Source organism: Littorina saxatilis, linkage group LG8 (genome assembly GCF_037325665.1).
Source record: "Littorina saxatilis isolate snail1 linkage group LG8, US_GU_Lsax_2.0, whole genome shotgun sequence".
NCBI classification, from domain to species: domain Eukaryota; kingdom Metazoa; phylum Mollusca; class Gastropoda; order Littorinimorpha; family Littorinidae; genus Littorina; species Littorina saxatilis.
The window spans coordinates 34,930,806-34,956,596 of NC_090252.1; the positions used below are offsets into that span (position 1 = coordinate 34,930,806).

At 43.6% G+C, this 25,791-nt stretch overlaps 2 protein-coding genes across 4 annotated transcripts in view; both read left to right on the forward strand.

Annotated features, from left to right (window-relative positions):
- LOC138973388 (uncharacterized) overlaps window positions 1-24,697 on the forward strand; it is a 58,021-nt gene extending 33,324 nt beyond the window's left edge. For 2 of the 3 annotated variants that reach the window (XM_070346104.1, XM_070346102.1), the window contains exons 4-11: window positions 12,013-12,239; window positions 13,450-13,576; window positions 14,614-14,786; window positions 16,394-16,593; window positions 18,098-18,443; window positions 20,090-20,134; window positions 20,727-20,991; window positions 23,723-24,697. In XM_070346104.1, the coding sequence (XP_070202205.1) occupies window positions 12,013-12,239; window positions 13,450-13,576; window positions 14,614-14,786; window positions 16,394-16,593; window positions 18,098-18,443; window positions 20,090-20,134; window positions 20,727-20,951 (1,343 nt within the window). In that variant the 3' untranslated portion in view covers window positions 20,952-20,991; window positions 23,723-24,697. The remainder of the gene's footprint in view (window positions 1-12,012; window positions 12,240-13,449; window positions 13,577-14,613; window positions 14,787-16,393; window positions 16,594-18,097; window positions 18,444-20,089; window positions 20,135-20,726; window positions 20,992-23,722) is intronic. The other variant, XM_070346103.1, reaches the window with a different exon arrangement.
- Window positions 6,145-10,493, forward strand: LOC138974347 (transcription factor SPT20 homolog). Its single transcript, XM_070347065.1, has 2 exons — window positions 6,145-7,630; window positions 10,483-10,493. Exons 1-2 carry the CDS (start codon window positions 6,145-6,147, stop codon window positions 10,491-10,493), a joined length of 1,497 nt encoding a protein of 498 aa, XP_070203166.1.
- Window positions 24,698-25,791: the final 1,094 nt, after the last annotated feature.

Here is a 25,791-nt window from a genome sequence, read left to right on the forward strand (position 1 = left end):
CTATGTGAAAGCCAGTCTAGAACTGCGGTAGTCATTTTCATGATAAGCTGTGCGAAAAAAGATGATACATTTAAGCGTTCCTCTCATGCTCAGTAAAAAGTGTGTTCCATAAATGCTACAACATACATTTCCATCACGAACATGCACTTTTGGCTTTGCAGAAATGGTCAAGTATAGGGGTGGAAGAGTTACGTCGTCCAAGAATGTTTTAAAAGATACCTTAATCCTTCATTTCAGACGTACAATTGTGTGTAAAAGTCAAGACAAATGTGAGATGCATGCGTCTAACACGACAATGCACACGTAGTGGAAATGCAGTTTAGTACATGTCAAATTGGACATGGAATAACATAGTCAAAGAATGTCGTTCAAAGATTAAAACATCAAAAGTTCTTAGCGTTCGTGCTGTAGGAATTATTTCAATTGCAACATCAACATGGTTTATTTTTGCCACGGCTGGGTTGTCCGAAATTGCTCTTTATGAAAAGAAAAAAAACCAACGATGAATGGTTAAAACCTTTTGTCAAAGACTGCCTAACCACTGACTTATATGGCTCATATGGCTTGGAACATCTTCATGGTTACATTTAAACTATTACAGACGCTATCCAGAGATATTTACCTGGAAAAAAATCGCAAGGCATACGTAAAAAAACGTTTTAGTTTCCTAAAACAGGAACCAAGTATGGGCAGACCGGAAACAAGAACACAGCAAGCCAAAGTGGGCACACGTACGCTCAACAAAACGCACCAGCCCAAACCAGCTATCAGTCTTCGAACTACAGACAGGGGAAAACCCACTTGGGTCAAACCGCTTCTGACTTGGCCAGTCAAGTGGCTCAGAAGGTTCTGGCGAGTGTTCCGGGGAAAAGGAAAATGGCACAACTGATCAGAAAGCGCAGACAACTCTCTGTGGCCGGCAACGCACCTACGCCCCCCAGAGGTGCTGAGATTGAACCTATAGAGATGGAAGGCCCGACAACCACCCCAATGCCAGCTATTCCACCAGGGGCAAGGCATCAGTCCCGCTGGGAGATTAACTGGCTCAGACCAGGTACAAGCCCGCTACCAGAACCGGAATTCGCTCTGAATACCAAGCATGCATGCCTTCCTTTGGGAACTTTTGGCTGGTTCTGTTACGTCTTCGGCTGCATGCGTGTTTTTTGCGTTTGGAGCTATGCGCTGGATCTGTAGTCACGTTTCCGGATGCATGTGCGCATGCGTGCTTGCTATTGCGCTGGCTCTGTTTAAACTCTTCTGACTACAAGACTCAATTGTGCAAATTAAAACTGTCGGTCGAGTTATAGTATTATTTAGATACTGGCTCGCTTCTGCTTCAAATGTATCTTCAGTTGCATGTGCGCATGCGTGTTTTCGTTAGGGAATTATGCGCTGGTTCTGATGACCCGTATCCGGTTGGAAGAATAAATTGTAGCAGTCGGTTGAATTATCATTTTACTTAAATGCAGGCTGGCTTATTTTTTAAATCTATCTCAGTCACGACTGCTTGGCATAATATACAATGCACGTAATATGCATATAGTTACGACTCTTTGTGCTTTGTTCTGCCTTTGTGTCGCATCTGAACACAACGAAGTCTTGGGCAAAATGTGTCTGCAACTGTGGCTTTTGCCGTCACCTATAAGCTGACTGTTCGCAATACATCTGTTAATCTTGCTTCAGGCAGACGATGCCAAAATACAGCCTGAATCGTTCTTTCTTAAAGCATCTCACTGAAATATGTTTTGCAGCGCAGACTAACAATCGTAGTTCCGCACATGTGTTGGGAAACATTTTTTCGAGGCTCAAAAGAGTTCTTTCTTTCTTTATTTGGTGTTTAACGTCGTTTTCAACCGTTCAAGGTTATATCGCGACGGGCTCAAAAGAGTATTTCTCGGCAATTTAACGTATCAGTATTATACATTTAAGAATAAGTCAACAACATGTTGTGAAAAGTAGGAGGTTTTATTAGATTTCTCACAAATTACAAACGCCCAGCAGTGCCGAAGTTAGAGATCCCTCTCCCGCCCACTCCCACATTACAGAGTTTCTCCTTATAACTGTCCTACTACTTTCCTAACACTAAAAGAAAAAAAGTGTGACATGTAGATTGTGTGATGTCATAAGTATCGCTACTCCTCCGAAGGCTGCAAAAACAATCTCCGGCTGAGAAATATTGTTCTTCTGTCACCGCCCCGCGCATGACCGGAAGTCGTATGACAAAGTTATGCGACGTTGACACGGGCTATTTTTGTACGTCTGCTATTATTAACTAGTTCGGTAGCAATTTAGTCTTCTTCTTGTTCCTTGCTTTTATACTGTGATTTCATTACGCGATGGCACGGGGGAAATGTGTGTTAAACTTACTGCGGATGGGTAACTCGCTGAATGTGTATGTGTGTATGTCTGAATGTCTGTATGTCTGTGTGTCTGTGTGTCTGTCTATTTGTCTGTCTGTTACTCTGTCTTTATCTATCTTTCTGTCTACCTGGCTTACTATTTTGCCTACCTGATATCTGTCCGCCTGCTTGTCTGCCTGTCAATATCTATCTATCTATCTATCTATCTATCTATCTATCTATCTATCTATCTATCTATCTATCTATCTATCTATCTATCTATCTATCTATCTATCTATCTATCTATGCTTGCCTTTCTGTCTATCCACCTGGCTATAAACACATACTCACTCACACACCGAATACACACACATACACACACACACACACACACACACACACACACACACACACACACACACACACACACACACACACACACTTTTTGTGGACTAGACGTAGACAAATATGGAGAAAGAGAGACAGTGTATGTATGCGTGTATATGTGTGTGTGTGTGTGTGTGTGTGTGTGTGTGTGTGTGTGTGTGTGTGTGTGTGTGCGTGTGTGTGTGTGTGTGTGTATTTGTTAGTGCATGTGTCTTTGTGTGTGAGTTAACACTATTGTGACTAGCACTGCCACGGCGTTAACGTCCTGCCTGCCCAAGCTTGCCACCAAGAAACTTCCCAAAAATCAGTAACTGTAAAGAAATCTGTCTAGCAAGCTTGAATTAAGTCCAATCACCACCAAATTTTGTGTACTAATTCAAAAATGGATGCCCAGTTCAGTCGTGCTATTTATAAGTTTGTCACGCGATTTGTTTTAGCAAAGGGGGGTGAAAGGGGGGTGAAAGGGGGATAATTTGTGTTTCTTAACGTTTTTTGTGTGTGTTTTATTTTCCACTGCTTTTTTTAAAAGTTATTTTTTAACAGAAAGTATTATAAATAATTTTATAACCAAACAAGGTGTAAAACCTATGAATTAGCTGAAATATTGTTAACATTGTACACAGAAATAAGGAGACAGTACAAAGAAAAAAACAAGCAAATCACGCATTCACTCACAGCATCCTGACTCAAATGAAACAAAACTGTAACACTCACCAAATGATGTCTAGGTAATCCATATTGAATATAAGTCACATTTTCACAACAAAGTACCAACTGTACACCTATGAACAATTCCAAAAGGATTTGAAGGCTCCAGCCATCCATTGTTATCAGTGCTGCCACGCCCCCATAGCTCCTGCACGATTCCGAGATACATGTTCGTCTAGCAGTATCACCCCCTACAACGTGTAGTTGCCGACTCGTACTAGCAACAACGGGACTGTTTCTTCCTCAATATCACTGCTATTATCGCTTTCTTGAGGCTAAAACGACACGATGTATCATGATCTACAGGATCCTCAAGATCCAACATCCGGAGAATCTCCTCCCGTGACAAGGCTCGCCTTCGATTCATTTTTTTTGTTCGAAAACACCACGCAAATCTGCACTAATTTGATCAAGCCGGAAGAGAAAACCACGTGTATCAAGGGAAACAACTCAATTTACTGCAAGCTTCAAAAACCGGGAAGCAATCACGAGTCGTGTACCTTGTATGTCTAATACTAAAATAGTCACTTCCCGTCCGTGGGCGTTGCAGCGCTATTACTAATATAGTCACCTCCCGTCACGAAAGTGTTAAGAGTGTGTGTGTTTGTGGGTGGGCGGGGGGCATGTTCGTGTGTGTGTGTGCGTGTGTGTATGTGTGTGTGTGTGTGCGTGTGTGTGTGTGTGTGTGTATGTGTGTGGGGGGGATGTTCGTGTGTGTGCGCGCGCACGCGAAGCACACGTTCCATTCCTCTTGACCTCTATGCGTTGTCCGCTAACTATTTATTTAGTTTAGCTTGTTCAGATGCTTTTCTGGATATTTTTTGTATTGCTTTTATTCTATTTGTTCTAAAGTTTGCTCTCTTTATTAATTTTTTTTTTTTTTTTTTTTTGGGGGGGGGAGAATAGATAATTTGTATGCTTTCACGCACTCTTTGCCTTGTGAGTGTGCACTCACGTGCATGCATGCATGCGCACGTACTTGTGTACTTTTGTGTTTGTGTAAGTCTATGTCTTTGTGTGCGTCTGTATCTGATTGTCTGATTGGCTGTGTGCACGTGTCTGTATCTGCGAATGCATGTGCGTTTCAATGTGCAGGCTAAGGATTTGAGATTGTTTATTTGTTTTGTTGTTGTTGGGTTTTTTCCCGTTTTTCCCCCCTTCCTGTGGTTATCAATGTGCTGGTTCGACACAATTGTGAATAACCATTTGACAGGAAAATAACAGCCGCGCCAAAGCTGTGTGTAAAATAGTATTATTGTGCCAAATTCTGTGTGTAAAGTAACACATTTGTGCCAAATTATGTGTGTAAAGTAACACTTTTGTGCCAAAATCTGTGTGTAAAGTAACACATTTGTGCCAAGATCTGTGTGTAAAGTGACACTTTTGTGCCAAGATCTGTGTGTAAAGTGACACTTTTGTGCCAAGATCTGTTGGTAAAGCAACACTTTTGTGCCAAGATCTGTGTGTAAAGTGACACGTTTGTGCCAAAATCTGTGTGTAAAGTGACACTTTTGTGCCAAAATATGTGTAAAAAAATATTTCCGTAGACAAATCTGTTTGTAAACTTGTACTGTCGTACAGAAAAAGTGTGTACAGTTATACTGTGGTACAAAACTCGGTGAGTAAATAATGCCGCCGTGTCAAAATCTGTGTGAAAAACAATACTGTAGGCTTAGGGGTCAAGGCAGCGACACGGTACAACAATAAATTGTATTCAGTTTAAGTAAAGCTTCCTCCATTTTGTTCTCAAGATGACACCATGCCAGATTAATGTCTTTTTCTTTTCTTGTTGACAACAGGTAGTCTGTTTCAGGTTGCTTCTCCGGCCTGGTAATCTTGTGTGTGATCAGTGTTTTCATTTGTCTCGTTTCATTTCCTTATGTCACACGTGTGTTCTAACAAATTCTTGTCAGCAGCAGTGTTGTCATTCCCTTGGTTAAGGTCCCTAACAGATTCTCCACGTTGGAGCAAAGGTCACTTGCGGCTATTAAAAATGTTTTTGGTATCGCAGAGAAGTTGCAGCTAGAGTTACGGCAAAGTTGTTTTTGGTGTTGCAGCAAATTATTTTGATAGACATGCACTTTGACAAGTAAACGCGGTTTTGGTATTGCAGCAAAATTGACAAGCAGGCACGTAAATAACTAAACGTAGTTTGAACATCTTTCTCGGTGTATCTATCACTCTAGAACTACTATCATCCAATGAGGATTTTTTTTAAAGTGCTTTTTTTAAAGGAAAGTTTACTTTATTTGAAAAGAAAATCACTTTGCAATAGTCAACATATATTCATAAGTGAACTGCTTTTATAATTACATATATTGCAATGAAGTAAGACTTAAAGAGTCCATGATGACTTTAAGGCGTATGCTTTGCCCTGCCTAGCTCCCACTTCTCTGTGGATACGCTGGTTTTAGCGGGGGGTGTCGATGTTTTGCATGACATGTTGCCCTGTCGAAACTCATCCGGTCGAGAAGAGGTCCTTTAGTCCATGGCTTTTTCAGCACAAGCCAAGCAGGCTTCTCAACAAAGGACTTCCCTACCAAGACTGGTTGTTAGTCCCGCCGTAGCTGCCAAGATTCGCCAGCTAAACCCTAGTCAAAAAGCCCTTCTACTGAAAGCAATCGTCTCTAGGGCTTTGCAAATAAAGCTTGCTCAAGTCCAAAATAAGCCGACACCACCTAGACCACCGCCTCAACAGCCACCACGACCCATGCCTCAACAACCTCAACCACAGAATAAAGCTCCGCCAGGGCCAACGCCGCCGCAGCAACGGCAACAGCAACTACCGCAGGGCAAAAGCCTGACGCAACAGCAGCAGCAAAAACTAGAGCAGCTAAAGCAGAATTTACTATATCAGCTAAAGCAGGAACTGCAGCAGTATCAACAACAACAGCAGCAACGGCAACAAAAGCAGCAGCCACAGCAGCAACTGCAGCAACAGCAGCAGCAACAGCAGCAGCCACAACAGCAACCGCAGCAACAGCAGCAGCAACAGTGGCAGCAACAGCAGCAGCAACAGTGGCAGCAACCGCAGCAGCAGCCACAACAGCAACAGCAGCAGCAACAGTGGCAGCAACAGCAGCAGCAACAGCAGCAACAGCAACAGCAACCGCAGCAACAGCAGCAGCAACAGCAGCAACAGCAGCAGCAACAGCAGCAGCAACCGCAGCAGCAACCGCAGCAGCAACAGCAGCAGCCACAACAGCAACAGCAACCGCAGCAACAGCAGCAGCAACAGCAGACGCAGCAACAACGGTTCACTCCACAACAGCTCCAAGCTCAAGTTCAGCAATGGCTTCAGCAACAACAACAAGAGAACGCACAGCAAATGCAGCAGCAACAACAGCAACAGATGCCGCAGCAACAACAACAACCACAGCAACAGACACTACAGCAGCAACAGCAACAGATACTGCAACAGCTGCTGCAACAGCAACCGCTACAGCAACAACAACCGCTACAGCAGCAGCAACCAACACAACAACAGATACAGCCGAAACCTGCTACCCCAGCGGCATACATGGACTGGCCCATGCCTGGTGCGCAGAACTCAGCTCAGCCCCAGAGCCCGTCCCTGACACAGAACCCAGGCCAACCCCAGAACTCAGCTCAGCCCCAGAGTCCATCTCAGCCTCAGACTCCGGATCAGCTTCAGACCGTAGACCAGACTCCTCAGAGCTGGCCAAACCAGCTACCAGCTCAGACACCTCCCAAACCTCAGCGACAGTGGTCCCAACCCCTCAACCAGCCACCTTCCAACAACGGCTGGCCGCAACAGCAGCAACAACCACAGCAACAGCCACAACCTCCTCCACCCACACAACCCTGGCCACTCCCTACACCACCACCTCCACCGCAGCAGCCTATGCAACAACAACAACAGCAAAACATGTGGTATCAACAACAACAGAAACAACAACAACAACAACAACAACAGCAGCAAACAATGTGGTATCAGCAACAACAGCAGCAACAACAACAACCACAACCACAACAACAGCAACAACAACAGACGACGCCGCAACCTCGACCATTGGTTCAACAGCCTCAACAACCTAGTGTCGATCCCTTTGTGGTGCTGCTGCTCGCTACATCACCCTCTCCCTGGGACCTTCAGAACCCCTCGGGGCAACAGAAGCAAGGAGGCAACGGGTATTACGCTAATACGCCGAGAATGAAAAGATCGGCTCTGCGTGGTGAGACCGTGTTGCGGGTCGTGTGGTTTACATTCTTGTTTATACCTTCCTTCCTTCCTTCCTGCCTTCCTTCCTTCCTTCAAAGTACGGGCGCAAACCCTTCCTCACCCTTTTTGTATTTTTCTGGTTGAATTATCTCTCTGGCATTGAAGGTACGGACGCAAACCTATTCCATACCTTTAGGTTACTTCCTGGTTTAATTATCTCTTTTGATGACCCTGTCGGTAAGGACTCAAACCCTTCCTTACCCTTGTGCTACTTTCTGGTTGAATTATCTCTCTGGCATTGGAGTAATGGAACACACCCTTTGTATACCCTCTTATTGCTTTCTGATTTAATTATCCCTCTGACGTTGAAGGTACGGACGCAAACCCTTCCTTACCCTGGTGTTACTTTCTGGTTGAATTATCTCTCTGGCATTGGAGAAATGGAACACACCTTTTTCATGCCCTCTTGTTGCTGTCTGGTTTAATCATATCTCTGACCCTGCTGGTTCGGACATAAACCCTTTCCATATCCTGTGGTCAATTTCTGGTTGACTTAGTTCTCTTTGACCTTGCTGGAACGAGCATTCCCCCCCCCCCCCCCCGCCCCTACCCTCTTTGCTTTGTGGCTTAATTATGTATCTGACCTTGCCGGAAAGGGCACACTTTTTGTATACCATCTTGTTGCTTTCTGGTTGAATTATCTTTCTCTCTCGCGTTGCCGGTACGGGGCACGCACCCTCCAATACCTCTTGCTGTGTTGCTTTCTGGTTGATCTATCTGAACTTGCGTGTACTGGTACAACCCTTCAATACCCTTTTATTGCATTCTGGTTTCTCTGTCTCCTTCCCAGCATGGGCACAACCGCTGCATTATGGGTTATCGCTCTCCTTGCCAGTATGGGCATATCCTTTCAAACCCTCGTATTGGTTATATCTGTGTTTCCTTCCCAGAACGGATACAACAGCCTTCCCATACCCTCTTGGACTTCGGGTTTTTAAACTGACTTTTGGGCGGCTTCATACTTTTCTCTGGCGTGTTTGTTATTGACGCTGTTGTTCTTCTTGGCTCTGGATGTGGTTATGCTTTCCCTTCGTTTCCTGTGTGTGCCAACAGCAGCAACTCTTTCACCTTGTTATGATATTTTCCTTGCTTTCTGCAAAAGGCATCACTGATCCAAGTATATATATATACCCCACCCAGTACTTTATGATGTTGTGTTCTGTGCTTGCTTTGCGTTTACGCTGCATTTAATATAGTCTCCTTTTTGCGTTGTATCATTGTATCGTACAAGGCACACTCCTTCCCGTATAAACAGTTCAGCTCACCATCTCATATCTGGCAGTGCTTTTACAATGGGTAACAAGACCATCACTCTACTTTAACACATACCGATAATCAACACTCTGACTACTGTTTGTGATGATTTGGACTTGTTGGGGTAAATTAATGTAATAACACAAATACAAAGAAAACACCATTGCTGTTGATGTTGGTGACTATTAGGGTTTAACGTCCTCTTAGACCAACTGGTAATACGTTGAAGATATGGTGTGATACTTTGATTCGAACAAGCCCGCTGTGGCTGTCTTCTTCGACACACCAGCATTGGGTTTGTCTCGTCAAAGTATCGAAATACGATCATGATAATTGGAGACGAGAGATGATGCATGCGTGTCTTCGTGTTTTCCAAGCCCTGAGACTTTCGCTGTGAACGTGGGATCTTTTTCGTGCGCATGTGTGCACACGGGGGTGTTCGGACACCGAAGAGAGTCTGCACAAAGTTGACTCCGAGAAATAAATCTCTCGCCGAACGTGGGGATCGAACCCACGCTGATAGCGACCAACTGATTACAAAGCCAGCGCGCTACCAACTGAGCTACGTCCCCGCCCTTGATGTTGGTATATAGCTAAGTGGATGGATGGTGTTATTCATTTGTAAAAGCCCTACCAGATTTAAGACTGTGACTCTAACTGTTTTATAAGAGAAAGGAGTGTGCCTTGAACACGACGTCATTGTTTCATTGTGTGCTACCTAAACACGTTGCCCTCGCATGAATTTCAACATTGAGCAGACTGTGACGTCACCCTGACGTCAGCGTAATGTTTGCGTGTGCGACCATGATCGAAATGAAACAGCAGTCGGTGTATAATTAACCACATTTCTACAACCAGTCTTGCACACACACGAAGCCAAAATTACCTAAAAGCGCGAAACTATAACTAGCTATAGATGACTCTCTTGGTTCCAAAGTGGTGTTTTGTAAATAGATATTTCCCTTTTTCAATAAACGCATAACAATAGCATTTGACATGGTTGGTTTTCTGCATATTTGAGTACCCACAAGTTTTTTTTAAGGGTAGCTTTGTTAGGCACTTTAATAAATGCTGTTATATTGATGATTCGAACACAAATTCGAGCTAAGCTTTCATGTTTGCATAAGTTAGGGATTTCATTTCTTCGTAACCAGAAGTGGCTGCTTGCAGAGGCGCATGCGCTTTGCACACCTTCCGTTTCGTCGTTCCTGTTTTATTTTTAAGGTGCTTAAATTTTAACTAAAAACATAGTTAGTTGCGCAAGGCATTTTAAGATACTGTTTCGGCCAAACATAACGTGTGGGCTTCCACTGAAGAAGCATGAAATCTCTCCCTCTCTCTTTCTCTTTCTCTTTCTCTCTCTCTCTCTCTCTCTCTCTCTCTCTCTCTCTCTCTCTCTCTCTCTCTCTCTCTCTCTCTCTCTCTCTCTCTCTCTCTCTCTCTCTCTCTCTCTCTCTCTCTCTCTCTCTCTTCTTTACACGAAGGCATGACTGCCGCCGTCTCCCTTGTTCTATGCGAAATACCAAGATCGTTGTCGCTTCATGTTTCCAGCTGACAACTGATGCCACTGAAGGAATTTAATCTCATGTTACAGAATACAGAATACAGAATACAGAATCTTTAATTGCCCAAGGTTGGGAATTTGTGATGTCATTGCGGTTGAGAAACATTTCAATCCAGCCATATACACCAACACACCATCATGGTTCTGACGTATTTGAAATGTCCGTACCTCCAGCAACAAATGTTTCTTTGCTTTCCCGATGTTATCCTATCTGTTGCTTCCCCAACACCCCCCCCCCCCCCCCCCCCCCCCCCCCCCGTTGCATGTTCTTACCTTACCTCCTGATTCCTTGTGCGCTTGCCCTATATATGTCTTCCATTTCCCTCTTGCAGCATTAAGCTAAAAGCCTGTCAAATGTCAAATGAAGATGCTCTCGGTTTGTTTGTTTCCGGTGCTTGTGCTTGCAAAAATTAATATTTCATGTGGATTCCGTTGTTGTTTCTTTATTGTGCAAGGCATCTACCAAGGATGTTTTACTTTACTGTCTTTTTTTATCTAGGATACTCTACTGGATTCTGCTATGCATTTCCTCCACGGACCCAACACACGGATGCCACGTTTTTGTCTTTCTTTGTGTACCATTTATTTTGACAATGTTTGATGTGCTTGCTGTTTATAGTTGTATATCATCATTGTTGGAAAAATAAAAATGGAGGAAGCTTTACAAAAAAATGCGGTACCGAAAATGACGAAGCCCGATAGCATCTTTATTTGTACATTTGGTTGTACTGCATTTAAATTGTGTTGACCACCCCAAACATTTTTTATTGAAACAGCATGCATTATTGGTATGGTTACAAGACTTCCTTCCAGCCCGCATGCGCTTGACACAAAATGGGGTTAATCTGGTAAATAATGTTCGCCTCTTGAAAATTCTAGGAAATATTTGTTTGTTGTGTTTTAGAAAATAGATTGATGAGCACAAAAATGATGGTTTTGATGTTTTGCTAACAATGTGGCTCACAGAGGCCACTCAGATAATGTTGCGATTATTTTGTGATTGATTTCGTTGTTCAGATCTGCAGCACAGCTTTTCATGTTTAGCTAGTATTTCGTTTTGTGCACAAAAGCATGCTTTTATTTGAGTCTTAAACTTGTTCTCTTTAGGGTTTGTGTATGTATGTGTGTGTGTATGTGTTTGTGTATGTGTGTGTGTGTGTGTGTGTGTGTGTGTGTGTGTGTGTGTGTATGTGTGTGTGTGCGTGTGTGTGTGTGTGTGTGTGTGTGTGTTCTAGTCTTCTAACAATCGATTGAATATTGTTGTCGTCGTTGATGATGATGTTGTTGTGTTTGTGCATTGTCGTCGTTGTCCTCCTCTTCTTCCTCATCTTTTTTCTGATCTATCAATCCCTTCTTTTCTTTTCTTTTCATAAAGGTTCGCAGATCAGTCTATTCTAGTCTTATTAATCAACTTTCCTCTTTTCACTCGATTTCAAGATTAGTCGTCATTAAAGCTGAAGTGTATCTATAAAACTGAATGTCCCTAACAACGCCTCCCTCTTTGCTCACTACAACAGCTGCAGCCGCGGCCCCAGCCAATACTGCCCAGGCGGGTTACCAAGGTTACCAAGGTTACCAGCAGCCTGCTGCGGGCCAAGCCGGTTACCAAGGCTATCAAGCCCCGCAGCCTGCGGCCACCGGCTATCAGGCTCCCGCTCAACCACAGCCTGTCAACCCTATGGCGCGATACGACGTGTTCTCTTCCGCGTTTGACGCAAACACTTTCCAGAGAGCGTACCAACAGGTGGGTATTTCTCTCTTCTTTTTTTATTTTTATTTTTATTTTGTTAAGCAACAACATAAGTTAGTTCATGAAACGTAGACAAACAAAACATTGACTGGAACCTCGATCTATCAACTTGTGAATATCTAGAGTACAGAACAGACAATAAGGAAAGGTCAACACTTAGTGTATTCCTCTTCTTCTTCTACGTTCTTCATCTTGACCTGGGGTGTAGATTCGTGTTTTGGGCTCACGTAAGTGTAGCCTATGCGATGCTAACTTGTGTCTGTCTGTGCGTGTGTATGTGTGTATGTGTGTGATAGAAACTTTAACATTTGACTGAACACCGAAATACTAATTTACCTGGTTATTATCCAAGCAACAGCTTCAAAGTATTGAAGCAATGATCAACATTTCGTCGGCACGTATGTAGTTAAAGTGTGAATCCAAAGAAAACGGGTGGTGGGGGGGTTTGGGGGGGGGGTAAAAACAGGTGACTGGTTTGTGTCGTGTGTGGTATGTAGACCAGGTCAGGGGTCAAGGTTAAGTCAGATCGCGTGAAGGATTGTGGTATAGATACAGTTCTCACCCAGCTGCAGTTCGCCGATTCGGGGAAGACGATTTCACATTGTTCGGTTTCGTAGCTCCAAAAAAATAGATAAAGAAGATACCAAAGGAGATTTCCTACAGGTTGATCTGCACAGCGTGTTTCCAGTGTGTGCGCGAGGAAGCGCTGTCGAAAGCGCAGTGTCGATCTGGCAGTCGTGTCCCCGTAAGTAGGCTACAGACAGACAGATCTAGATCTAGTGTCTCCCACTCTTGCACCGTGTCCCATATGCTTACTGTGTGTGTGTATGTGTGACGGAGTGAATGAGTTTGTGTTACTGTTTGTCGATTTCTTACGAGAGCCTTGAAGGCTTCGCCTCTTGTTAGTTGTGTTTTTGCGTTAAGGGAATAGCCGTCATCATCGTCGTTGTTGTTGTAATTGTTGGCGTCATCAGCAGCAGCAGCAGCAGCATTATCATCGTCATCATCATCGTCGTCATCATCATCGTCGTCATCATCATCATCACCCTCATCATCATCACTATCATCATCATCATCATCATCATCATCATCATCATCATCATCATCATCATCACCATCATCACCATCATCACCACCATCACGCTCAGCATTATATATTATCACCCTTCTTTTCACCCGTGTCCCTCTCTCTCTGTCGCTACAGCAATACATCACGACGACCGCCCCTCCACCCCCACCACCCATCAACTTTGCACCTATGCAGAGACCACAGCCACAACTGCCGCAACAAGGGGGGCAGCAAGGATTCTGGTCTGGCAGCAGCTGGGCAGGTAACAATGGCACTTCAGTGAACCCCCACATAACGACCTCTCCTCACGAACGACCCCGTCCCCCTGTGTACCGACCGATTGTCTTGGACCGGACGCCCTAGCATTGCTAACTGCTATTGCGATTGCTACTGGGTTTTATTTTTCGATTATACATTTTAGTTGGTGTATTATTTTGTGTGCGTCTTTGTTGTTGTTTTGTGTTTTTGTTTAGTACACATTCCCTTCTGTGAAAATTGTTCGCCTCACCGTCTCAGGTCTGGTCATGCTTTTACTGGGGACATGACCATCCCTCTACTTGGTCATATACCATAAATGAACAGCCATGGTGCCCTCTATGCATAATTATATAGTTGGATTTTTGTAAATAAAAGAATTTCCTAAATGCAACCAGTGGCTTTTTTTTAAGACATTGATTCATTTAAAGAATTCAACTCACCACAACGCACGTTATATGTCAGAGCAGCACCGCCCTGATATGGCCCTTCGTGGTCGGCTGGGCGTTAAGCAAACAAACAAACAAACACAAACCTCACCACAACAAGCAGTCAGGGTGTTGATTTTGTGTATGTGACCAAGTGGAGGGATGGTCTTATCCCAAGTAAAAGCCTGGCCAGATCTCAGAGGGTGAGCCGAACCGTTTTCACATGAAGGTGTGTGCCTTTAAAGATAACATACGCTCATTGAAATACTGTGTATTCTCTCGGGTTCGAAGAAACTGTTTTTGCATTACTTCCATTAAATTACTTTTTTTTTATTTTTTTTTTTAATTTGCCAAGCACTTCCATTTACTATTTATATATTTGTATCGTTTGCTTACTTTTGTTTTTTTGTTTATTACTTCATCGCATAATTAAAATATTCATAGCCTAATGAAAAAAAATTTTCGATGCTTCTGTGGATGCCTGATCAAATAACCACTGACAATTTGCATTAGAAACAAATTAAAACATTAAAAACATTGGAGCTTGCTATTAAGACATTGAGGTTTTAAAATTGTGGATTTCGACAATGACGTTGTTATCGTTATGCTTGATCAGGTAACACCTTCAACAACGGAGGGTTCGGATACCAACCCCCCAGGCCGACCACCCCTCCCCCCACCACCACCCAGGACTTCAGGGTTCGAGTCGACCCCTACAGACACGGAGGATTCTACCTGGCCAACCCTAACGCGCAGACTCGGCCCAAACCTGTCACGGAGATTATCGAGGTAAGGTTGCTCCCCCCTCCCCTCCCACGCCCAACAACTAAAGCGCCTAAAACACAAAGCATAGCTATACTCAATTGATCAAACAAGGCTTAAGCACATACTGCCCTCCTACCTGAACTTAAGTTCCCCATTCTGATATATTATTTTAGCAAGTTGCTTCAATATTTTCCTTTGGCTAAATTAAGATTTTTTTTATTTTTTTTATTTTTTTTATTTTTTATATAACTTATTCAGCCACAAATATAAACATATTCTACATACATAAAAAGCAAATAAGCCTACAAAACCGCTCCAGTCCAACCATATTCCGCGTACACAATCATTACTTCCATCCCCATTTTGAAATATCGCAACAACAGACTTCCAGATATATAACACGATCATATGTGTTCTCTGTTTGCATGTTTGTCCAGTGTCTTGTCCCCACATAAAGCATATTAACTCTACCTGTCCCAAGATAGGCCAAATGGTTCTAAGAGGACGTTAAAACTAATTATCATCATCGTAAGGTTGCTCTTGGTATGAGTCCTTTTTGATATGCTAACTGTTAGCAAATGTTATTACCATTTTAGTGCACCGTATCACTAGCTGACCAATCAGGGCTGATTCTAGGTGACCTTCTAAATGTTATAACGGTCAGGCAGGGACCCTTTTTATTTATCCCTCTAAATCTAAAAAAGACAACTAAAACTTTGAATTTTAAACTTCAGGGTGACTTATTCTAAATAGTGACAATGTTCATGTTTAACAATGAAACCTATTATCATGTAAATAGCGAACAGCCCAGTTTGTCGGTGGGGGTGGGTATACATGCACCACCCACCTTCTGAAAATGACATGTGCTCAGCTCGCTTGAAACTTACAAGGTAAAAGTTCCGAGGAATGAAATGAAATTGCGTGACTCAGTTTACTTCAAATGCAGTTTTAAGTTATGTCCTTACTGTCTAATGTTGATAATGAATCTGACCCTTTCTAGTAGACTAGAGATATCAAAGCAAAAGGGTTGTTTAACCTGAAGTGAGATTGTTGTGGGAGAACCTGTCGGATGTTGAGGTCAAGTGTGTGTTTGGCTACGATTGGCTGCATGAGGTCATGTACATAAGGTCACACCAGCCTCGGTTCAATCCCATCCCCACTGGCTGTACTGTCTAGAGTTGCGGAGTCAGTTTGATTTTTGTCGAAATAAACTGCATGGTAATAAAACCGTTACTTCTAATATGCTGACTGCTAGCAAATGATAACAGACATGTCTCGTAAATGATGTCCAAAATCGTCTGCCGTCTCATTTGGATATTACATTTCCTCGACATTGTCTGTTATCATTTGCAAACAGTCAGCATGAAACTTCTTCAGGGGTTGCTTGAGAGTACATTTTGTTCGTCAACAATTGCCCCAAACCTCTTTGAATTCTGATCAGACTTTGGTAAACGAAGTACTAAGCATGGGAAGTTACTCTTACGTTCGAAGCAAACACGCGTTTTGTGCCTTAGATATCTGTGTGAAACAATTACATACGCGGCCCGGCAGTGCGCGATGCTCGGCTGGAACGACTGTCTACGCGGCCCGACACGGATGTGTTATTTAAAGAATCTGTGTGTGTCTTGCAGCCCAAACTGAACCACTTCGAGGCGGGCGTCACGGTCAACCCTCTGTCCGGCTTTCTGGGCAACACTCTGGCTCCAGCCAAGAAGACGACCACCCCACTGCCCGGCAAGGATGGCAACATGTTCGCTGGCTTCCTCGGCTTCCACTCGCCAGTTCGCACCACCCCGCCACCCGCCAAATCGATCAACCAAATCAACGCCAAGTAAGTCCTTCAACGGATCAAGTTTTGAACTACAGCGGAACCCTTTTTTTAAGGCCTTCTTATTTAAGACTCTCTCTTTCTCTTTTAAGACCAGTTGTCAGACCAAAATCAAGAATGGTAGATTATTGGAACGTTTAGCTATTGGACTCTGGCAACCACCCGCCTCACGCTGCCAATCCCAACACCACAGCTTTCTTCCTTTCTTCCTTTCCTTCTTTCTTTCCTTCCTTCTTTCCTACCTTCCTTCCTTCTTTTCTTCAGTCCTTCCAACCTCCCTCTCTCCCTTCCTTCCTTCCTTCCTTCCTTCCTTCCTTCCTTCCTTCCTTCCTTCCTTCCTTCCTTTCTTCCTTCCTTCCTTTCTTTCTTCCTTCCTTCCTTCCTTCCTTCTTTTCTTCAGTCCTTCCAACCTCCCTCTCTCCCTTCCTTCCTTCCTTCCTTCCTTTCTTCCTTTCTTCCTTCCTTCCTTCCTTCCTATCCTTGCTTCCTTCCTTCCTTTCTTCCTTCCTTCCTTCCTTCCTTCTTCCCTACCTTCCTTCCTTTCTTCCTTCCTTCCTCCCTTCCTTCCTTCCTCCCTTCCTTCCTTCTTTTCTTCAGTCCTTCCAACCTCCCTCTCTCCCTTGCTTCCTTCCTTCCTTCCTTGCTTCCTTCCTTCCTTCCTTCCTTCCTTCAGTTCTTCCAACCTCCCTCTCTCCCTTCCTTCCTTCCTTCCTTCCTTCCTTCCTTTCTTTCTTCCTTCCTTCCTTCCTTCCTTCCTTTCTTCCGTCCTTCCTACCTACCTCCCTTCCTTCCTTCCTTCCTTCCTTTCTTCCTTCCTTTCTTCCTTTCTTCCTTCCTTCCTTCCTTCCTTCCTTCCTTCCTTCTTTTCTTCAGTCCTTCCAACCTCCCTCTCTCCCTTCCTTCCTTCCTTCCTATCCTTGCTTCTTTCCTTCCTTTCTTTCTTCCTTCCTTCCTTCCTTCCTTCTTCCCTACCTTCCTTCCTTTCTTCCTTCCTTCCTCCCTTCCTTCCTTCCTCCCTTCCTTCCTTCTTTTCTTCAGTCCTTCCAACCTCCCTCTCTCCCTTCCTTCCTTCCTTTCTTCCTTCCTTCCTTCCTTTTTTCCTTCCTTCCTTCCTTCCTTCCTTCTTTCCTACCTTCCTTCCTTCTTTTCTTCAGTCCTTCCAACCTCCCTCTCTCCCTTGCTTCCTTCCTTCCTTCCTTGCTTCCTTCCTTCCTTCCTTCCTTCAGTTCTTCCAACCTCCCTCTCTCCCTTCCTTCCTTCCTTCCTTCCTTCCTTCCTTCCTTCCTTCCTTCCTATATGTCTTTCATTCTTCTTTCCTTTCACCAATATACCTCTGTTTCAATCACTCTTGCAGGTACGTACTAGCAAATACTCTGCGGATCCCAATTAATTAACACCAACTCTTCCTCCTTTCTTTCTTTACTTCTTTCCTTCCTTCTTTCTTTCTTCCTTCCTCCCAGCCTTCCTTTATTTCAGCAATACACATTTCTTCAATTCTTTCTTCCAGGTACCAGCAATACTTTGCACCGGTGCCCGTGGACTCTGGCAATTCACCAAACGCTGCCAACCCTAACACCAACTCGTGGGGAATGCCGTCGCCCCAGGCTCGACCACCGCCCCAGCAACAAGGCTGGCAGCAACCAAACCCAAACCAGTACCAGCCACAACCAAACCCAAACCAGTACCAGCCCCAACCAAACCCAAACCAGTACCAGCCACAACCAAACCCAAACCAGTACCAGCCGCAACCAAACCCAAACCAGTACCAGCCGCAACCAAACCCAAACCAGTACCAGCCGCAACCAAACCCAAACCAGTACCAGCCACAACCTAATAACCAGTACCAGCCTCAGGTATGTACACCAACATGGTTCTGCAAATCAAAACCAATATCAGAAGCATAATAACCAGTACCAGAAGCCTAATAACCAGTATCAGAAGCCTAATAACCAATATCAGAAGCCTGATAACCGGTATCAGAAGCATAATAACCAGTATCAGAAGCCTAGTAACCTGTATCAGAAGCCTAATAACCAGTATCAGCCACAGGTATGTACACGAACATGTTTCTGCAAGTCAAAACCAATATCAGCAGCCTAATAACCAGTATCAGAAGCCTAATAACCAGTATCAGAAGCCTAATAACCAGTATCAGAAGCCTAATAACCGGTACCAGCCTAAATCTAATAACCAGTACCAGCCCCAGGTATGTACACCAACGTGGTTCTGCAAATCAAACTACTATCAGCAGCATCATAACCAGTATCAGCTACTGGTATGCAGGGCTCCTCAAAGTGCGCGTCCCTGTGTCCTATACGCACTAGAAGCCAAAAACAAGTTCTAACAAGAGGCGAAGCCTTCAAGGCTCACCTAAGAAATAGACAAACAGTAACACAAACTCAATCGCTCCGTCACACATACACACACACACACTGACACAGTAAGCATAGGTGACACTGTGCAAGAAAGCGAGACACTAGATCTAGATCTGTCTGTCTGCATGTAGCCTACTTACAGGGACACGACTGCCAACTAGTCTCGGCCCGCTTAAAATAACAATGACCGAGACTTTCAGTAATTCCTTCGCGTGACGTCTAACCCTCTTACGCCATAATGTGACGTCTTCAAATGACGAAATGTTAAAGTTTCTACCACAGACATACACACGCACGCACACACACACACACACATACACACACACACACACACGCACAGACAGACAAAGTTACGATCGCATAGGCTACACTTACGTGAGCCAAAAAAATGTGTGGAGGGGGACGCACTAGATACCCGTTATCGTGCGTACCCTAGGTACTGTTTTCAGACTGTAGTCGTTAGCTTAGTTTGGAGCCAGCACAAATGCCAGTTTCACTCGGCAACAAAATCGGAAAGGAGGCGGAAGGCGCTGGAGATGTTACTGTGCCCGGCAAAGGTTTTGATGCGGTTGCTGGCAAAAGAACTTGTCGCGCGACTTCAGCAGTGAACGAACACAGTGCTCAGACAGATCCAGCGAAGCAATGGAGGAAAAAATCGCACACACCGAACGAAACATGAAGATGTTTTCAAATAGAATTGAAGAGGACTTACATATTGCTAGGCTTCCATTTCAAACTTAGATATAATGGTCGGGCCGGGTTGACTCCTGCAAAAAGGTTTTTAGGTGGACGTCAGTCTTCGGTCATCACCGAAAAGTTTCAAATGGTTAATGTCATTTTGACTCAAGACTCTGCAATTTTTTTCATGTTTTTTCAGCTTTCCATCCAGATTAATATTGTTATTACTTTTTTTAATTATTTATGAGTTTTGTCAATACTGTGCTATAATGTCCTTCAACCCGTTTGATTTTATGACCAACCAATCTTTATTCTGGTTTTAATTCTGAGTGTGGTTTTAATCTTGGCTCCGAATCTTGTTCTTGTTATGATTTGATTTTGATTTTGATGCTGGTTCGTTATTTGTTCTTATTAAGATTTGTGTTGTGGTTCTAACTCTGTTTTAGCCACCAAATCCTCCTGTGCAACAATACCAAAATCCGCAGAATACCGTGAGTACCAAAACTGACGTGTTTCTGTATGTGTATGTATGTGTGTGTGTGTGTGTGTGTGTGTGTGTGTGTGTGTGTGTGTGTGTGTGTGTGTGTGTGTGTGTGTGTGTGTGTGTGTGTGTGTGCCTGGATGTGTGTGTGTGTGTGTGGGTGGGTGAGTGCGTATGTATGTAATTGCGCGCTGATGCCTTCGTGCGTGCTTACGGTGCGGTCGCGTGTGGGTGTGTCTGTGTTGTGTGCGTGTCCACAACTGCTGTCTCTTACGTTTTAGGTAAGAGACAGCAGTTGTGGACACGCACACACAGACACGCACACACAGACACGCACACACAGACACACACGCACAGACACGCACACACAGACACGCATACACAGACACGCATACACAGACACGCACACACAGACACGCACACACAGACACGCACACACAAACACGCACAGACAGACACGCACACACAAACACGCACACACAAACACGCACACACAGACACGCATACAAGTCGGACAGAGCCGATTGTTTTCCGAATTCGTCGATCAAGACAACACCTTACCGTTCTGTTTTAAAACATCTTTTTCGTTGCAAATCTTTCAGCAATGGCAACCACAACAGCAGGGACCACAACAACAACAACCAGGACCACCACCACCATACCGCCAACCAGGCGCACCTCGCCCACAGCCCACACCGCCACCACCACCCACCGCCTCCGCGCAAGTCAACCCCAACACTGGAATTTCAGACCAGCAGCTTCTGACGGCGATGTGTGAGAAATGGGGCATCTGCCCTGGCCAGCAGCAACCAGCCATGGCCGGCTAAAGGCCACTCCCTTATCCCCCTGGACTTTGCTTCGTTCCAGGTCAGTGAAGCTGAAATAACACTCATGCGCTCTTTTTTTTTGTCTTTGCTTTTTTTTTCTTTTTTTGTGTGCTGGAATTTGCTTCGTTCTATGTCAGTGAATCCTGATATCAATAGACAAACTCCGGAAATAATTCACTCATGCGCCAAACCTGAGTACCGCAAGTGACAGCAATGTCTTTCAAATAATATACGTTTAAAGCCCCAGTCTGTCTCAAATGGTTTACAGAACGAGTTAAATCTTCTCATGAAAAAAACAGTTCTAACCTTATGGAACACACTTGCAATGGCATTTAATAGCATTCAGTGACACAGCTCGCGTAAACCACACACCAGTTTTCGTGGTTTATTTATCCCCTGAGCCATCGTGTACCCGTGTGATCCACTTTCCTTTATTTCACAATTAGTTCGTCAGTTTGTGATTTCAATGCGACTCGCTGTATCGGCAATAGCACGTTATTGTGCACCTCTGAATCTAAAACGCAACAAACGGATGCGAGTCACACGAACTTATCGGCGGTGGTTGGCTTCATAGAAGCAAGCGCTATGCAGACAATGTGTCTCCTTGGGCTAACACGATCTTGCGTGACCGGCTTCCGGGCTCCCTTTTTTCAAACTTTCAAAACTTCGAATTGTACTGATCTTTTCTTGATGAAAAAAGAATTCTTTTCTGATTCAAGAATGTTTGTGTAACAAGCTGTCCATTTATTATTTAGATTTTAAAAGTTAGGATAACACCAAAACGGGGCGTCCGATTTGTCTCATTGTAAATCCGGCTGGCCATGCATGCACAAATAAATTCTTTGACAAATGCTTGCTCTTTACCTAGGAGGGCACCTGGGATGTTCTCAAGCGGTGAGTGTTTAAACGAAAGTGTGTGTGTACTGTGTGTAAAAGCCTGACAGTGGTTGTGACCAGAAACTGATTGTTTACGTGAAGCTGAGAGTGCCTTCAAATGACTAAATACAAATTCGTTTAAACCAATTTGATTATGCACGCTAACATTTACCCTCTGTCCGGGCAGCCATAATATGTCTTTGTGCACAACAAGAGACCGAGTACTCTGCTAGCAAAATGTCGTGTCCCTTCCCTCTGTTCAGCTGTCAAGAATAACAGTCATATCTGTTTCCCAGCGAGGAAAAGCTGACATTTTTGGCAAGGGAGATAAATGGTGTAGTCTCGTCAAGGGCCGTCACTCTGAGAGCTTTCTCTTTGCACACGGCATTGAAAGCCATTTGTCACGTGGGTGTCAGAAAGTGTTATTACTGCTTTATTGCTTCTTGTTCTGCAATTTCAAAAAGTGAGACAGAGTGGTTGAAAAAGGGGAAATATATTAGTATGGATGACAAAGGAAAAGGTAGACATTATTATTCAGTTAGTCAAGAATGTGAAGCGTAAAACTGTTCCTCTTACTCCTAAATCAAGTTCAGAGTTTCATTTGACAAACATTTGTTGGATAATTATTTTAATTTCAGTCCTCCAGTAAACTATTTTACCCCATTCACATGCACAACATATTTTACTGAACTTGACAAAGAACACCCCACACACAAGAACAAAATGAACAACTAAGAGAGATAGAAAAAAGAGAAAAAAAGTAAACAAAGGAATTAATATCTCCTCTTCTTCGGGCTTGTTGTTAGGCTGCCCTTGAAACAAAAGTGTTCTCCTTATGCCCAATCCGACTCCCCGCGGGTTAGGGGGAAGAATTTACCCGATGCTCCCCAGCATGTCGTAAGAGGCGACTAACAGATTCTGTTTCTCCTTTTACCCTTGTTAAGTGTTTCTTGTATAGAATATAGTCAATGTTTGTAAAGATTTTAGTCAAGCAGTATGTAAGAAATGTTAAGTCCTTTGTACTGGAAACTTACATTCTCCCAGTAAGGTCATATATTGTACTACGTTGCAAGCCCCTGGAGCAATTTTTTGATTAGTGCTTTTGTGAACAAGAAACAATTAACAAGTGGCTCTATCCCATCTCCCCCCCCCCCCCCCTTTCCCCGTCGCGATATAACCTTCGTGGTTGAAAACGACGTTAAACGCCAAATAAAGTAAAAGTAAAAGAAAGTAAATGCCCAAACCGTGTTTTCTTTTTAGAGCGAGGAATGCTGATGTTTTAGTGTGATGATGTTCGTGTACGTACCTGACGTGTACAAATCAACAAGTGGCATGTTTTGTCTTGAAGTGGGGTAGGGGTCAGGAGAGAGTGCAGAGGGTGTGGGGGGGGGAGGGAGTGAGGGGGGGATGTTTGTTCATGCGTAATATTGCGAAGGTGCATACGCATATATATGTACTCTGTTTGTCTGTCTGTCTGCCTGCCTCAGTGTCGGTCGGTCTGCCTGTCTGTGCGTGTGAATCTGTGTGTGTGTGTGTGTGTGTGTGTGTGTGTCTGTGTGTCTGTGTGTGTGTGTGTCTCTCTCTCTCTCTCTCTCTCTCTCTCTCTCTCTGTCTCTCTCTCTCTCTCTCTCTCTCTCTCTCTCTCTCTCTCTCTCTCTTTTTTTTTTTTTTTTTTTTGGTTGGGTTCGTTCCATAAACGATTGGCTGGTTGGTTGAAGATGTTGTACGTCTTATGTCGTGAGACTTCGTTCCGCTTATTTTACTGACATGGAAAAAAAACCAGACAAACAAATACACACAGACACACCGAAGGAACAAAGAGACAGTCACACTGGTTGCTTTTCACAGGAAAGAATAACTTTGTAACATTTCTTCCCTCTTCTTGTTTGTTTCAGGGAGGTGTGTTCATTCCATTACAGCCAGGCATGGTGGTCGGGTGAAAGAAAAATGCTCATCGTTCATAATCTCAAGTTTGGGGGAAGACGCAAAGACGGAGACAGAAAGAAGACAGCAGGACAGAAGGAGAAAGAAAGAAAAGACAGACAAAGAAGAAGACAAAGAACGGTGTCACAATTCTCACTAGAGAACGAGTGGGAAATCAAAAAAGTGAAGTACAGACTGACATTGTGTGATGGCGAACTCAGAAAAGCCAGAGAGAGGAAGTCGTGACATTGCCCTTGTGATTTATAAGCATACTTATGTAGCGGGAAACTGCGACGTTGTCGTAAGGGAGAAGGATGTTTTTTTTATGGTTTTGTCGTGTCTCGGTTTCTTCCTTGTTTTTTGAGGGGTAGGAGTTATTTTGCTTCTTTTTTTCTTTCCTTTTTTTTTTTTTTACACGTTTTGGTGTAGAGAGGGAGAGTGATTTTTTTTTTTTTGGAGTGGGTGGATCAATTTGTGGTTTTTTTTTCTATTCTCTTTGGCTTTTGGGGTATATTTCCCTTTCTTTTTCTTTTTCTGTTAGTCTTTTCTTTAATTTTCTATACCCCCCGGTTTAAATTTTCTTTGTTCATTTTTGTTTCTTTTTTTTTTTTTTTACTTTTTGAGGGTCTACTTTCAGTTCCCCTGCTCCTTTTTGTTTGAAGACGGGGAGGGGGGGGGGGAGGAATCAGTTTTTTTCATCTTCGTCTTCTTTCCTCTTTTTATCTTTCGTTCTTTAATGTATGAGGGTGGGAGGTGGGGAGGGAAAGCTGGGACAGGGATATTACATGGGGTGGGGTGGCGGTTATATATATCAAATTTCCACCCAAAACACCAGTGTGCATAGCATTATTGTGTCTGCTATGCACAAAGATGTCAGTATATAATTGGGATTCATTGCATGTTAATGATTTTTATCGTTGAAATAAAATAATGCAAATTTCCAGAAAGGTCTTTGACTCACTCTGTTCATTGGTAGTTTTTTGAATTGCTCTTTTGGCTGAAATTTTTCGGCTATCTTCAACCCCCCTCTCTCTGTATCTCTCTCTCTGTATCTCTCTGTATCTCTCTCTCTCTTTTTCTCTCTCTCTCGCTCTCTCTCTAGCTTTCTCTCTCTCACCCTATCTCTGTCATTCTGACTGTCTTCCTGACTAACTGCCTATCTCTCTCTCTCTCTGTCTGTCTCTCTGTCTCTCTCTTTCTCTCTCTCTCTCTCTCACACGCACAAACGCACGCACGCACACACACACACACATACACACACACACACAAACACACACACACACACACACACAGACACAGACACACACACACACACACACACACACACACACACACACACACACTGATTCAATAGATTGTCAAAACTGCAAGTGTTTTATTTGTATTTATTTCACTTCTACTAATGCTGTACTTTGACTGGTTTTGGCAATATTCTATACAATATAATCGAAGGTAAAATATTTTGATTTGAGCAAGATTGGATGCACAATAAAACCTACTTCATAAATGAGAGAAGACACATTTTTCAGGTAAAAGCAAATACAAACAAGTTTTAGGCTACATTGGTGTAATATGAACACAACACAAACATTTATGATTGATAATCACAGCAGCCTGGGGCTTTTCTTTTCAGGAAAATAGTTGTGTGTGTGTGTGTGTGTGTGTGTGTGTGTGTGTGTGTGTGTGTGTGTGTGTGTGTGTGTGTGTGTGTGTGTGAGATAGTGTGTGTGTGTGTGTGTGTGAGAGAGATAGCGTGTGTGTGTGTGTGTGTGATAGCGTGTGTGTGTGTGTGTGAGTGAGTGTGTGTGTGTGTGTGTGTGTGTGTGTGTGTGTGTGTGTGTGTATGCGTGTGTATGTGCCTGCCTGTCGGCGTGTGTGTATCTGCGTGTGTTTCTATATGAGTGCCTTTCTGTCAATCTGTCTGTAGATGTGTGTGTCTGTTTTTGTGTGTGACAAAACAGGAATAAATGTAAATGAATTGAAAAGCTTATACAGACGGCTGAATTATTTTTAATATGGGTATTATAAAAATCCTTAAAAA

Excerpts from the sequence above, each read along its gene's own strand:
- LOC138974347 (XM_070347065.1), top strand. The coding sequence starts at position 6,145 with ATGCCTCAACAACCTCAACCACAGAATAAAGCTCCGCCAGGGCCAACG.